The sequence below is a fragment of the Homarus americanus genome, unplaced genomic scaffold (assembly GCF_018991925.1).
Source record: "Homarus americanus isolate GMGI-L3 unplaced genomic scaffold, GMGI_Hamer_2.0 scaffold16430, whole genome shotgun sequence".
NCBI lineage: Eukaryota > Metazoa > Arthropoda > Malacostraca > Decapoda > Nephropidae > Homarus > Homarus americanus.
In genome coordinates this window covers 8,165,378-8,182,420 of record NW_024729259.1, presented here as the reverse complement: position 1 = coordinate 8,182,420, position 17,043 = coordinate 8,165,378, and the positions used below count along the sequence as shown (strand labels likewise).

At 44.6% G+C, this 17,043-nt stretch overlaps 1 protein-coding gene across 3 annotated transcripts in view; it reads right to left on the bottom strand.

The window, feature by feature from the left end:
• Positions 1 to 17,043, bottom strand: part of LOC121866513 (mediator of RNA polymerase II transcription subunit 13-like) — a 120,255-nt gene that overhangs the window by 33,538 nt on the left and 69,674 nt on the right. For all 3 annotated transcript variants that reach the window (XM_042366271.1, XM_042366270.1, XM_042366272.1), the window contains exons 3-6: positions 4,176 to 4,266; positions 2,320 to 2,406; positions 2,000 to 2,145; positions 1,205 to 1,381 (exon numbers count right to left, since the gene is read on the bottom strand). In XM_042366271.1, the coding sequence (XP_042222205.1) occupies positions 1,205 to 1,381; positions 2,000 to 2,145; positions 2,320 to 2,406; positions 4,176 to 4,266 (501 nt within the window). The remainder of the gene's footprint in view (positions 1 to 1,204; positions 1,382 to 1,999; positions 2,146 to 2,319; positions 2,407 to 4,175; positions 4,267 to 17,043) is intronic.

Below are 17,043 nucleotides of genomic sequence, written 5' to 3'. Positions count from 1 at the left end.
AGGCATGACCTATAATCTTTCAAACCATAAAATAAATAGTAGCTGTTTATGTTATGACCAGAATATACAGTACAGTATAAGCCTTTTTTCTTTAATGAGCTTGAAAGCAACATCAATGTCCAAATTTAACTGAATGAAAGTACAGGTATTTATCAAATACTACAGTATATATATATAAAGCAAATCAATTTAGACAGTGTTTTACTGAAGTGATTAGGTTTTTCACTGGCCACCAAAAGGTAGCATCATCCAAAACATATTACAAATGGCAAGTAATCCAAAAGTGAAGAAGAAAATCAGTTGAGATACTGTATGTTTACTATCATTCCAGAGGAGGGAAACATCACCCTCATACTGTACAACACAGCATGATGCTAGAGTAGGAGAGCGGACTCTGATTTTAAAGCAATATAGATTACTGTTTGGAAACAAGGACATCCTCCTCAAAATGCAAATGTCAGATTTAAATGTATACTGAGTTTTTATCAATGAGAGATGTGAGAATGTGGAGGAATAGACATAAATCAATTTCTAGAGGCACTGCACTGGATTCATTTAATGTAGTTAATTCATAATCTTACTGTTAAGTTCATCGGGCAAAGTTTCTCTTTCTATATTTTCTCTCCTCTAATGTGCTTTGACATTATGGTCACATTAACCTAGGTGATCATCGTATCATTACAAATCTTCAAAACAGTTAATACTTCTCAAATACCTTCCACAGCCACTATTCTTAATGCATGTCAACATGGATCCAAGTCAAGCATAAACTACTTTGAGAAACCAGTCATGACCTTTCGATGCTCTCCAACCTCTGACAATGGGTAACAGCTCTGTCTCACACTGTACAGTAAACTGTATGTGTTATTAATTCTATGTAAAACATGAAATAGATCAATAGTCACTTGCATGTTACTGTCAAATTCATGTTAGGTACTGCATCCATCTTCCAACGGAGTAATAATCAAACACTTGTATACTATAAGAATGATGAAATATTTTTACAATAGTTTGAACTCATTTTGGATAATTATGAGTTCCAAAGCCTCAGAGAGTAAAAAAAAAAATACAAGAGGGGATGTAATTGCAACCTCCCTCTTACGAAAAATAAAATTTGCATGTACGGCACTGAATTTGCACGAACTTCAAAAAATGACAGAGACTCTTGGAAGGAACTGGATACTGTACTGTCATGTATGCTTACCTACAATAACTTCAACAGCTGCAGGGAGAGAAGGCTCCAAAGAGTCAGTGGGTGGGGCTTTAGTTTCAACAGGGAAAAATTGCCTCCACTCCTCTAACAACTTTTGTATAGGAGGTTCAGAATGGCGGTAACTTACACCAGTCAATGTACCATTAAGCCCATAAGGTCCCAAGATCACTGGAAAAAATTAGGAATATTAATCTTGACTGAACACAACAGAGTTTACAAATGTCATAGAAGAATAATTCAAAGTAAACTATGGAAAACATGATAAATTTGTTCCCCTTATTTCCTGAATATTAACGAAATCTGTCGTTTTATGTAAATCACCTCGATGACGATTTCCTCCATGGAGTAGCCATGAATAAGTGCCTCCACACTTCCCATCACTACATTTTCCTATATATACCACAAGGTTCTGTTCATCACTACCTGTTCTATACCCCTTTACCTCACTTCAATATATGTATTCCTTTAAAGTAAATAAACTGTTTGGCAAGTTTTTTTTTCCAAGATTCTCCATTGCTTCACTTTTCTTGCTCTTTTATGAGATTTTCCCAAAAAATTATTTGCCCTGGTTTATCTCTCTATTTTGTATCTGCTTCTATTTCAAAAATGTTATAAAAAGACAATATATTAGTAGAAAAAAGTAAGATCATAATGTCAAATCCCCTCGGGTCATTTTTCTTTAATCAGCTACACTAATTCCAAGGCATAAATTTCTTAAAATATTGTACACCAATTTGAAAAGTTCTTAATTAAAATAACCCCACCAATGAACTTAGCTTACAGTACCTGGTATGCCATGGTTTGTCTGCTGTGCTAACAAGAGATGACGTCGAGTAAGTTCTCTTACTGGGGGATGCTGCCGGACATCTACACTTGCGCAAACAATGCTCTCACCGTGAACAAAGAATGACAGGCTAAATGATAAGTGAGTACTGAAAGTAAAGAAAGTTAATGTAAGACACCAACATCTTAATAAAATAACTGAGCCATTTAACGTATCACATATAAATAAAGTGCAGTACTTGTATATTCATAAAAAGCTCATCATTACTTAGGCTTAGGTTCTAAAGTAGAGTACAGTTCTGGCTTCTCACAAAAATACTGACCTACTGCTCCCGGGGATACCTTCTGGGCCTTCGTATGGTTGCACAAACCAGCGACCCAACCTCACGAAATCCCGAGTTAAAAGACATCTGAAACAAATACAGTACACATAAATAGTTTGGTTTATCCAAGTTTTTTTCTCTTAAATAAAGAAAGACCAAATTGTATTTACAATCCCACTCAATGGTGATCAGTCCTATACAATACTGTATGTTCCTAATAAGCAGTTCTGTACTGTACAATTTGTGATTAGTTAAAGACACAAGAAATTAAAGCTTGTCATAAATTTTTCTCAAAACTCTGCCATAAATAGCCAAAGCAAAATTTCTTAATCTATCCAAAGGTCCAATTGTTTTTCAAAATGACTACAGTACCAAGTTTGGTAGGGAGAGGATTTCTAGTTTTTGAGGTAATGAAGATAAGAAGCTTAAGACATTTGAATGAACAATGCCATCACATACTTCATTGCGTTTAAGAAGGGTCTATAACAAAAACTGGTGTTCTCTTGGAATGACATAAGGAATGCAAGAGTAAGGGATGTTGTGGTTAAAGAGTGGAAGGCAGTAATTATAGTGATAGAGACGGAAAGAAACACTTCAGGGAGATGATGGGAATGTACAGGTACCGTACTGGAGAAGAGAATTACGTGCTAGTAACGTTCAGTACAGTGTTAACAATATATATATTTTTTTAAATCCTGAAAGAGCAGATTACTCTATGTGCAGTGGAGGAGTTCACACATCCATTTAATTCAAGAGATGACAAGTCAGAGAGTATAGTGATATTAAATGAAATAAATACTTCAAGGTTTGCAGTATACACGGGAAGTGCAGAGGTATCGATAATGTGTTAAATGAAATAATTGAAGGTGTAAGATGTTGCAAGTCAGGAAGTATTCAGTAACATGTCAGAATTATTGAGGACCCCAGTCAGTTGGGTGTGGTTGGAAACGAGTAGGATATTGACTGATCACATATGAGGCATTACAGAACTGCTTGTATGTGTGAAGAACAGAGAAGTTTCAAGAAAGAGAGAAGGTGTATTGATCAATGTTTGGGTTCAGGCAAGAGGGAAAGAGAAGCATAAAAAAAGAACAGTATTGTCCTGTGTTTAAAGATACAAGAGAGTAAAAATCCAATGTTTAAAACAGTAAGTTCAGTACAGTACAGTAGTAGAGAAACTTAGAAAACAATATACAGTGCAGTGTATTGTTCTTATATGTTTAAATGTACATGAAGGTCTACTGAATGCTGTCAACAGTTTTTTTTATGGAAGTATAGTTCTGTGAATGAAAGTAGCATGTACAGTAGCTTAAACAACTATCTGTGCAGGTGGGGGTCGATATGCTCCGAAATTTTATGTGTGACTAGTGACAGCCCTCATATACCAAAATTTATCGTCCAGGGTCTCATATTGTTTCCCACAAAGTATGAAGAGATAGTTGTTTTAGCTACTGTACGTCCGAGTTAATGATGGTACAGTATACGGGAGAGCAGGACCTCGGCGCCATCAAACAAAAGCTAGTCACATCTACTACACACTGATGATACTGTGGTGTAAGCCACATCAGGGGGTGCTGTAAGCCACATCCGAAGATGATGTGGGAAGACCAAAGTTACAGTATATTCACAAGAACTTTAACAAATAAGAATATCATATTATGGGTAAATACAGGAATGAACAATATCATGACGCAGGAAAGGGAAGGGCACAGTCTCAGTGGAATGGCAGTATGAAGGAAGAAGTGTTGGAGGTTGTGCAAGAATTTGGATATTTAGGACCAATGTTGAACACTGGTGGAAATGGAAAGGGGAAAGTTAAGTGTTTGTTAAAAGAGATAAACTGACTACAACCTTACCGTTCAATGAGGTTATGGAGAGCCTTGAAGAGAAGTGTTCGGCACTCATAGGACAGACCTGTTTCCCAATCCCACGATCCTCCTTTCTCGTCTGTGATGAGAAAAAATAATAAAAAATTAACATATGCGACAACTAAATTCCAGTGAAACCATGTACCCATTAACAGACAAATTATAAGACAACATTAACTGAAGATATGTGGAGATAAATGTTCTGAACAGCTATTGGTTATAACTCGTAGGAAACCTGTGATGAAAATACTGTACAGTGCTCTACATAAAGAGCGGCTCCCAACGTCCCAGGCCTAGACCAAGTAGTTCTATTAAATTACCGTAAGTGGCGAGAGTCGCTCAGGAGACCGCTGTTGTCACCACTTGATTTGTGTGTCAACAGTACACTTACAAACACTTCTGGTTCCATTGTTTATACACTTGTATTTGTATTCCATGTGATAATACACCTAACCCACAGTTTTCCAGTCATTAGGCCTATCACTCCCCCACTATTATTTGGTACTTCCTTACTTGTGATTCTCCCCCAAGTCTACAATTATTTCCAGAAAATTAATTATTTTAATGACTGTACTTAATCAGACATTCTACTGTCACAACTTTACACCAGAGTGTAAGGTTACAACACTCCTAACAAGCCTCAGCAAATCTTATGATTTTTTTCCTTTGTTAGCATATTTTAATCTCCAACGTTCTCTCACACTGTAAGCTCACTTAACAATTAACTATACTGTACAGGTAATTAAAACACCACCACTGAAATAAGGTCACCACTGTATTTTACCTCATAATTCCCACTTCCATCTAGTTCAAATTTCTTAAAACGCTCCTATTCAATATTCCATATAAAGAAAGTTCCACCGTGTGTGTGTGTAGGTAAGTGTCCCAGAGAGTGTCAACAGGAGGTGGTGGGTGTGTGGGGAGGACAGGACAGCTCTGCTACAGTACACGCCCGCGATCAATGTACCAACAACTACACACAAGTCCTACCATACGTGTTACTCTTCCATCTCCCTTATTTAACCCCAAAACAAACATCATCATCTCGCTATAAACACTCACATTACAGCCTCAACATTCGGCCGCACAAAATATCAGTGACACAGTAATTGTATGGAATGTTATAGGGATTGTAAACGACGTGGAGTACCAGGTATGACGGTCAGCCACAGGTAGAAACATGTTAGTAGGCCATGAATGATGTTTGGAGAATATTTTACGGTGAAAAATCTTATGAAACAAGGCCAGCATGCTGGAGTTGACTGTGGTGTGCCAGCCTTTGTCGTGAAACAAAGAAGTAAGCAGAGGTGTGGCCACAACAGAGCATGGGAAAGAGGAGGCCTCGGTGTGGTCAGTGAGACTTGCGTGATGGTGACCACCACCACCTGCCGCCCCTACATACCACTACATGCTAACCAACACCGAAGTCTACCGTCCACGCCACACACTCGCACGCACACACACACATGCTCACGTTGCCGCCACACTCACGCTGTAACGGGGTCTGGCGCGGCGGCTGCTCCACAACCCCGCTACACCACCCGCCACCCATTACCTTCTTGTTAATACGCCTAAAGTCTGTCCCACTCCTACATCCAGCCCTCTTACTTGACGCCAGTTTGCTGTGGTGGCTGACTCTGGCCGGGAATGGAGTGGGTGTAAGTCATTAAGTAACGAGCACGGGGGTGATTGTCTATTGATCTTACGTTTCTCGGTGCAGACTCCCGCCGCTGCCCCCAGCACCCACCTCCACCACCTAGCCCCCACCTCTCTCCCTCCTGCCCGCCCTCCCGCGCGCACTCCCCGACAACGTACCGGCTGTCACCCCCACCACTAACAATGATCTCCTCCACGCCCTATATTATCCGAAATAAATTTAATTTCAACTAAGACCCATAATACCAAAGGATAAGTTATGTGTACGACACCTGAGGAACAAAATAATTTAACACAATTGTTTCCCATAGTGCATCATGTGCAGCCATAACAATAGCTCCTGATAATTGTTTTGTGAAGCGTTCTTTCAAGAGGGCCAAGTTAAGTGATGCCACCATGATCAATAAGAATAATGAAAACGGTTGTTGCGGGTGAGGGAGGTCCCGGGCAGGACACGGACGAACCACTTCAGCTGCCTGTAGTGCCTGCCCTGCCTTGCCCTACACTACCTACTGTATACGCACACTCAACCGTAAATGTCCACCACCATTGACATATAACCACGGCTCCGCCCTACCACCACCACTATAATATAATACTCTTAAATTACCGGTAAATAAATTACGCAGGGTATTTCTATTCCACATTGTAATAGTGAAAACAATATTAACGATGGCTAATAATACTAGTGCCTATTTAGAACAACGATCACAAGACGAATCGCCCACAAGCTTATCTCCCTGAAGATTAAACACCCTAACGCTACCTTAGGGATTTATGTATGGTTAGGTTAGGTTAGTGTACTTAATCTTGTGAAATAAGTTAGAGGGGAACTTTAGGTGAACCCTTACAAATAATATTAATATTAACATGTGTTTACACAATCAGGGTAGGCCTGTGTTCAAGCGGAGACGCGGAGGGGGGGGGGTTAATATGTGAAATCTTTAGTGCCGAAAAACTGCCCCACAAATAAAATTTCAGAGAGAATGGCAAGGGAGCTTAAGGGAACGGGGGGGAGGAAAAAGCAGTCATAAACAGAGTCCCGTCCACACACATCCTATTCCTCAGATCCGCGACTCATCCGCCCAACGGTGACCTGTGACATTTACACCCCCACCCTCCCCTCCCCCTCCTTCACAATCAATAACTTTCCATCTTGTCCAGGGAGAGGAAACCCCCATATGTATTCATTCACCACTTGGCATATACTGATTTCCCGTACTGCACTGTGACCAATATTAATGATCTGTATATGTGTTAGTCGAGGGTGAGGAGGGGAAACTATGAAGTCTCTCTCTCTCTCTTTCTCTCTCTCTGAACTAAACACGAGTACTAATCCCCCCACCATCTCCTTACCACGCACACAGGTTAAGTCTTATTCACGCGGCGCCAGTCTTAATTACACCCAAGTCTCTCCGGGAGCTCCAACACAAACATACATCACAACACAACACAACACTCCACGCCAAACATTACCAGAGAGCGGTGTTCCTCTCTCTCTCTCCCCCCGGCACTAGTTTATTATTATTATTATTATTATTATTATTATTATTATTATTATTATTATTATTATCTTTGTCTTTAACTAAAACAATCAGAATGCCACGAAACATTCCCGGTCACCGAGTCACTGTGTTGGTAGCCGCTAGGTTAACAAGCGTCTTTGTTTCACCAGTGATCCTTAGTGAAACATTACACAAAGGTCAGTATCATACACATGTGATCCATTACAGCACTCTTGACCAACACTGAGATGAAGGTTGCAGAGTAAAGAGGAACAGAAGGTGGGTGTGCAGGTGTTGATCCCGCCCTACCTGCCCGCTCGTGTACCTGTAAACTGTACTACCAGGTGTACAAGGAGAGGCCAGCCCTTCATCACCGCCACACTACTAACATAAGAACATAAGAATGGAGGAAACTGCAGCGGGCCTATTGGCCCATACTGGGCAGTCCCATTTACACCCAACCCCTATTGCTCTTATAAGCATCCAACCTATGTTTGAAGCTATTCAGCGTATTCGAGTTAATGATGATATTTGGTAACTTGTTCCATTCATCCACTACTCTGTTTCCAAACCAGTGTTTACCTATTTCACGCCTAAATCTAAATTTGTCTAATTTAAAACCATTGTTACGAGTTCGCTCCTGGTTGGATAGTTTGAGTACCTTTGTAATGTCCCCTTTGTTTAGCCCTGACTTCCACTTATACACCTCTATCAGGTCGCCCCTCGCTCTACGTCTCTGGAGGGAGTGCAAATTAAGATGCTTTAACCTGTCTCTGTACTCAAGGTTCCTAATTCCCGGGATTAGTCTTGTCATTCTCCTCTGGATTCTTTCCAAGGATTCTATATCCATTCAGTAATACGGTGACCAGAACTGAACTGCGTAATCCAGGTGAGGTCTCACAAACGCAAGATATAATCTTAAGATGACCTCGCTAGTCTTGTAACTAACACTCCTTTGTATGAACCCAAGTACTTTATTAGCCTTGTTACGAGCAAAAACACATTGTTTACTTGGCTTAAGATTTCTACTTATCATTACTCCAAAATCTCTCTCGCAGTCGGATTTCTCTATGGCATCGTTGTTCATCTGGTAACTGATTTCCCTGTTTACATCTCCTATACTAAGTACTTTACATTTGTCCACATTGAATTTCATCTGCCATTTTTCAGACCATTCTAAAAAATTTTTTAGATCTTCCTGTAGTTTTGCGGAGTCCTCGTCAGATTTAATTACACGTCCTATTTTAGTGTCATCAGCAAATTTACTTACGTTGCTGTCTATGCACAAGCTATACTAACACAACCTGACGACATACAGATTCTTCCGTCATCCACATACTTGACTAGACAGCTGTGTGTAATTCTTGAGGGGGAATATAAGAAGCGTTAGATGAGAAGCAGGACCCAAGTCTTCGGGCGACACATTACTGGGATAGCAAGTCACCATGCGCACTATCAAGCGTGAGGGAAGAAATCAACAAAGCAAACGATCTAGGAGTTAAAGTGGTCTAATAACTGCTGGGACAAGAAAGTAATCTGTTATGTATGAGGTGAGGAGACACTTACACCAAGTCAGGGCACGACAAGCAGAGTCTGACCAGCTGTTAAGTGAGGGATCTGAGTGTTGTGTTGGGTGACTTAATCAGAGGAAGTGTTAACGCGAGCCAACGTGTAGTGTGCGATGGATTAAGCGACAGATCGACCATCTCATCAAGAGATTGGGATTGATTAGCATTAGCGTCACAGATAGTAGGTAGGTCACTGACACCGGGGGGATACCTCTAACGTTTCGTGTTTAATCATCTGTTCAGTAACCATTGCCACTGTTTAAAGGCAGGAAGGACTGTTGCCTTACACACGTAAGCCTGACGCCGCTCCTCGCCTTCACAGCCAGCTTGACTTATTGGCAACTCGGAGCACTTACCAGTCCACCCACGCGCGCACGTGTCTGTCACGTGTTGCTCCAAGTCACTAGCAAGGTGACGCACCAAACCTATCGTTTTCCTCCTCCCTTTTTACAATGTCCCTTTTTTTCACCACGATGCTACTTAGCCAGGTCAGGAAAGGCGAAAACTTCCGCCTTTCCTGACCTGACTGAAAGTGGTTCACCGCTTAAGGAGAATTTGTTTTCAAGTGCGGGTTAATACAACCAATGATACATTTTTGTTCTTTTCGTCTGTCCGATCATTTGGGAGCCAGCGGAGATTTAAAGAGAAGCCCAGGGGGAGGGAAGGGGAGGGGTCATACAGCTACACCACTAACACCAACACATAACAGGTATTAAAGTTACATTGCCGCCACAATGGCACAAATGAGCCCGTTGTAATAGGCTTAAAACACTGCCATAATGCCCTCATGTCTGGCTCATTTTAATGTATGTAAAGACATAACTGCTTGAAAACATTAACTTTTTAAGCTACGAGTGGAAAGAAAATATTACCGTGAAAGTCACAAACAAGAGATCTTTGTTAAGACCAACTGAAGCTGCCATGGGTAACTTATTTCTCCTTACACTCAACAGAAGCTGCCATGAGGTAAGGTATTCACCTACATAACACCTGCAGCCATGAGTCAGTGACCTCACAGTGCCAACGCAGCAAGTTGTCTTTGTCTCGGCAGGAGAGGAACATAATAATTAGCGGAAGAATAGTTTATGAGAGCCTTTCAATCCCGACGCGGAGAAAATATATTCAAGAGGGAGAAATTTAGTTTTAGAAATGATCCGTCACTCCACTCATACACGATGATAATGGTCAAGAGTCAAATGGGTGGCAGTCCTAACCTAACCTACCTCAAGGACCTGGCAATCTTCGAGACAGAGGGAGAGAAGGGGGGGGGGCATTAAGTCCAAAGGCGGTGAGGGGCATTCTTACAATATTAAGTGCCTGAGGATGGTTAGTAATGAACCCTAATATTAACGAAGCAATCACTCCAGCTGTGAACACAAGCTATCACTCCAGCTGTGAACACAAGCTATCACTCCAGCTGTGAACACAAGCTATCACTCCAGCTGTGAACACAAGCTATCACTCCAGCTGTGAACACAAGCAATCACTCCAGCTGTGAACACAAGCTATCACTCCAGCTGTGATCACTCCAGCTGAAGCTATCACAAGCTGTGAACACAAGCTATCACTCCAGCTGTGAACACAAGCTATCACTCCAGCTGTGAACACAAGCTATCACTCCAGCTGTGAACACAAGCTATCACTCCAGCTGTGAACACAAGTTATCACTCCAGCTGTGAACACAAGCTATCACTCCAGCTGTGAACACAAGCTATCACTCCAGCTGTGAACACAAGCTATCACTCCAGCTGTGAACATAAGCTATCACTCCAGCTGTGAACACAAGCTATCACTCCAGCTGTGAACACAAGCTATCACTCCAGCTGTGAACACAAGCTATCACTCCAGCTGTGAACACAAGCTATCACTCCAGCTGTGAACACAACACTCCAGCTGTACAAGCAATCACTCCAGCTGTGAACACAAGCTATCACTCCAGCTGTGAACATAAGCTATCACTCCAGCTGTGAACACAAGCTATCACTCCAGCTGTGTACACAAGTTATCACTCCAGCTGTGAACACAAGCTATCACTCCAGCTGTGAACATCAAGCTATCACTCCAGCTGTGAACACAAGCTATCACTCCAGCTGTGAACATCACTCCAGCTAACACTCCAGCTGTGAACACAAGCTATCACTCCAGCTGTGAACACAAGCTATCACTCCAGCTGTGAACACAAGCTATCACTCCAGCTGTGAACACAAGCTATCACTCCAGCTGTGAACACAAGCTATCACTCCAGCTGTGAACATAAGCTATCACTCCAGTTGTGAACATAAGCTATCACTCCAGCTGTGAACAAAAGCTATCACTCCAACAGTGAACACAAGCTATCACCCCAACAGTGAACACAAGCTATCACTCCAGCTGTGAACACAAGCTGTCACTCCAGCTGTGAACACAAGCTATCACTCCAGCTGTGAACACAAGCTGTCACTCCAGCTGAGAACACAAACCAGCTAGTTGGACAACAAGGGAAGCGACGATGCAGCTGAGGAGGAACATAGATGGTCGGCCGCTTATGAATCAATACACCAGTCTACACTACACCTACACCACCATGGCCCCACGCTACACCACCATGGCCCCACACTACACCATCATGGCCCACACTACACCATCATGGCCCACACTACACCACCATGGCCCCACACTACACCACCATGGCCCCACACTACACCACTACACCATCATGGCCCACACACTACACCACCATGACCCCACACTACACCACCATCACACACACCATCATGGCCCACACTACACCACCATGGCACACTACACCACCATGGCACCACACTACACCACCATGGCCCACTACACCACCATGGCCCCACTACCCCATGGCCACACATACACTACACCATCACTGGCCCATCATGGCCCACACTACACCACCATGGCTCCACACTACACCACCATGGCACCACACCACACCACCATGGCCCCACACTACACCATCATGGCCCACACACCACCATAGCCCACACTACATCTCCATGGTCCCACACTACACCACGATGGCTCACACTACACCACCATGCCCACACACTACACCACTCACACTACACCACCATGGGCCCACACTACACCATCATGGCCCACACTACACCACCATGGGCTCACACTACACCACCATGGCCCACACTACACCACCATGGCTACACCACCATGGCCCACACCACACACACCACTGGCACCACACTACACCACCATGGCACCACACTACACCACCATGGCCCCACACTACACCATGGCCCCACACACCACCACACATGGCTCCACACTACACCACCATGGCACCACTACACCACCATGGCCCCACACTACACCATCATCACACACCACCATAGCCCACACTACATCTCCATGGTCCCACACTACACCACGATGGCTCACACTACACCACCATGGCCCACACTACACCACCATGGGCTCACACACACCACATACACCACACCCACACCACCATGGCCCACTACACCACCACCATGGCCCACACTACACCACCATGACCCCACACACTACACCACCACACCACTACACCCACACTACCACCATGGCCCCACACTACATCACCATGGCCCACACTACATCACCATGACCCCACCTACACCACCATGACCCCACACACCATCACACACACCACCATGGCCCCACACCACACCACCATGGCCCCCACTACACCACCATGGCCACCACACACCACACCACCATGACCCACACTACACCACCATGGACACACACCATGACCCACACTACACCACACACTACACCACCATGGGCCCCACACCACACCACCCCCACCATGGCCCCACTACACCACCATGGCCCACACTACACCACCATGGCCCCCACACACCACCATGACCCCACACTACACCATGGCCATGGCACCACACACTACACCACCATGGCCCCACACCCACACTACACCACCATGACCCACACTACACCACCATGGCCCCACACTACACCACATGGCCCACACTACACCACCATGGGCTCACACACCACCACCACCCCACACTACACCACCATGACCCACACTGCACCACCATGGCCCCCACACTACACCACCATGACACTGCACCACCACCACACACACCACCATGGCCCCACACCACCACACACCACCATGGCCCCACACTACACAACCATGGCCCCACACTACACCACCATACACTACACCACCATGGCCCCACACTACACCACCATGACCCCCACACTACACAACCATGGCCCCACACCACACCACCATGGCCCCACACTACACCACCATGGCCCACACTACACCACCATGGCCCCACACTACACCCCTGGAGGCGGTCATGGTGGCGTTCATGTCATGTGCGTAGTGTTATTCTACCGCTCTACAGTGACGCTGCCGACATACATACAGTACAGACATACTGTACAATACATACATACCTGTACATACTGTATATACATACATACTGTACTGCCCGCCCTACTCTCGTGACCTCGTTGACATCTCTCTCTCTCTCAATTAATCCTGCCTGATGACTCGTCTACTTATAAAGTATTATGTAAACAAGAGCATGCCACGTGCGAACATTTGTAAGTTCTTCCCGACCTTCAGTTCTGAGGCGGCCGAGCGTGATTCCATAGCTGGAGGTACCGGATATATAAAATGCAAACGGTACTGCCCGCCCTACACACCTAGCCCCATCGCCCCGAGTAATTAACCCAGGATTCAACATCATGTCTGGCCAGTACGTTACTTTGGTCAATAGTTTAGAAATCCTCAAATAAATCATGTAATAAAAAGAATGACTACGAATTTGAGAACACGTGAAGATTAAGCATCCCTAATTTATTCTACCCAATTAATCACCCTACCGCTACCTGAGAGAATTAGGTTAGGTTAAGTTAAGGTGTTTAATCATCAAGTGAAATATGCTGGGGATTACCCTAGCCCTCACGAGATCCAGAATTGGCTTTTGGTTACAGGAAGCCGAACTGGACACAACGAAAATAAATAGAAAAAAATCCTATGAAAAACGTCCATCAGCCAGATTAAAAGACACACACACACGACTAAACAAAGATGGACTGCTACAATTCGTAAACAATCAAATTATTCACAACTGGACAACACTGGAAGCGCAGCGTGATAATGATGACACGTCACTCTCCTGCCAGTCACTATCTGACTCCCCCGTGTAGTGGCTAGACACACACCTTAAGGACGTATTCTCCTCAACCCGTCCTCACATCGATCTGCTCCCTAAACCTATGGATAAACCCTTTAAGGCCGTAACATACACCGGACCCCTCCATGACCGGAACATACACACAGGCAGACACTCCATGACCGGAACATACACACAGGCAGACACTCCATGACCGTAACACACACACACACACAGGCAGACACTCCATGACCGTAACACACACACACAGGCAGGCAGATCGCAACACAGTAACTGACCCTAACACACATGTACAGTACAAACTCCTTGGAGCCACTGATCCTGACGTCTAAGATCACACGCTGAGAACTTGAGTGAGCTAACTCGCACCAGCTTGGCGGACCTTGTTTACATAATCACTTTAAGGTGGCAAGAAGAGGTAATGCACCGGCTGAGCCTTAAGACAGCCACGTGGTGCTGTGGGTGTGGAAGGGACCCGGTAACAAAGTAATCCTGTCAATATATGCAGGCACCAGTAAATAAAGAGGCGTGGATATCAATGTTTACTGTGGGTGGTGGTGGTGTGCCGGGTGGGCAGGGGACGGCGCTGCCAGACGCAAGAGACTCAGGTTTGGCAGCACCACCACCAGCAGCTCCCGCGTGCCGTCACCACCATCACCACCAGCCCGGCCAGGCCAGGCCAGGCCCGCCTGCCTCCTTGCCCGCTCCACCACCATCTATTACATAGTTGGATGGCGCGCGGGACTCTCACTCTCTCTCTCTCTACCAGGGAGTTGGAGGGTGAGTGGTGGTAGGGGGAGTCTGATGCTGGAACACCGGAACCCGCCAACAACTCCTACTCTCCGCAGTAATGTCACTCCTGGATTCACATATTCATAACCACATGAACCAGAAAAGTGTTCCACCACACCAAGCCTTAGTTACCACTGAAAAACAGAGAATCTGACATAACCTCTTTAAATAGTGACACAGTACCCTTGTGCTGTTTCTATGATGATAAGTGTTATATTAGATGCACTTTAAATGACTAGACGTGACTACCCGAGCGGGGGCCCCTGTCGTAATATGGGAGCCGATTACAGTATTGTCCTTGTACAGAATTAAGGCGGCCGGCCGTCACTTGCTTGGTAAACAACTTGAATAACCCACAACACAATGTTTCCTTCCTCATCCTCCAACACTACACGGGGATATATCTCATCCTCCAACACTACACGGGGATATACCTCATCCTCCAACACTACACGGGAATATAACCTTATCCTCCAACACTACACGGGGATATACCTCATCCTCCAACACTACACGGGGATATACCTCATCCTCCAATACTACACGGGGCGACACCTCACCCTCCAGCACTACACGGGGCAACACCTCATTCTCCACAGCAACTTCTCTGGCCCCATGTTAGTGACAGGATTCCAGCATTATTTTTTAGTTTGTGGTGAATGTTGGCGCGTTAGTGGTGGTGAGGTGCTGGCTGGCGGGAGGATTAGCGAAGGTCTAGGTTGGGTGTGGCGTGAATCACAGAGAGAGGAGTAGAATGTGAGGAGAAACTATAAGACCTCTACCACCAGGGAGGTCTTTCTGGCTCACACGACCACATTTACATCACGTCATGGAGGCCGATCATACCCGTCCACACTCACACACAGTGATCACCTGACTCCACTAGACGCGACATTCATAAGTCACACTGGCCGCCGCACGATGGTTAACTATAATACAAGTGGGAGGTTATGAGGGGGCGGTGCTTACAACAGCTCTTGGCTTATGTACAAGATCTACAACACCTAAAGGCCAAACTCCAGCAGAAACACGTCATAGCGACGAAACACGAACTGCTTATAGAGGATCACAGTAAGTGGCAGGTGTCTATAAGAGTACCGGTAGTGGTAGCCAGGTGTGTGAGGTAAGCCAGATGTGACGGTGGGTTGACAGTCTGGTTGTGACAGCCAGTGGTCGGAGCTCTGTTATACCCGTCCCAAACGATGTGAAAGTTTCATCGCCAATAAAGCTCATTCACTATAACTTCCTGGCGAAACCTCTCAACACAAATATACTGACAGGGAACTAAAGTAATTGCCAACACAAAACAATTTCAAAGTTATCATCTCGTAAAAAAGAAAAACACGAAATTAAAAAAAAATGAGAGAAATTAGTGAGTGAGGAAGGTGGAGGAGAGGGCCTTTGTGGTGCTCCCCTACGAGTAAGTTGTACTGCCCAACTTCATATCTGTCAGAGCACACCTGTACAACAAGTGTATAACACCTGTATCGTAAAACTACCGCTGCCTTGCTAAGTCCTCTTCGCTCATGCTGTACCTCGTCACCATCACACACGCTCACTCGGTCTTCAAGCCGGATTATTTGAGCACGTGGGGGGTAAACTACTATCAAAGGGGGGGGATAGTGTAGCCAGGCAGTGTATCCTGCTCACTTAACAATCTTTTCCCACCGCGTTAATGGTGATAGGGTGAGGAATGAGTGTATGAATGATGATAGGGTGAGGAATGAGTGTATGAGTGATGATAGGGTGAGGAATGAGTGTATGAATGGTGATAGGGCGAGGAATGAGTGTATGAATGGTGATATAGTGAGGAATGAGTGTATGAATGGTGATATAGTGAGGAATGAGTGTATGAATGGTGATATAGTGAGGAATGAGTGTATGAATGATGATAGGGTGAGGAATGTATGAATGATGATAGGGTAAGGAATGAGTGTATGAATGATGATAGGGTGAGGAATGAGTGTATGAGTGATGATAGGGTGAGGAATGAGTGTATGAATGGTGATAGGGTGAGGAATGAGTGTATGAATGGTGATAGGGTGAGGAATGAGTGTATGAATGATGATAGGGTGAGGAATGAGTGATGATAGGGTGAGGAATGAATGTATGAATGGTGATAGAGGAATGGGTGTATGAATGAGATGGGGTGAGG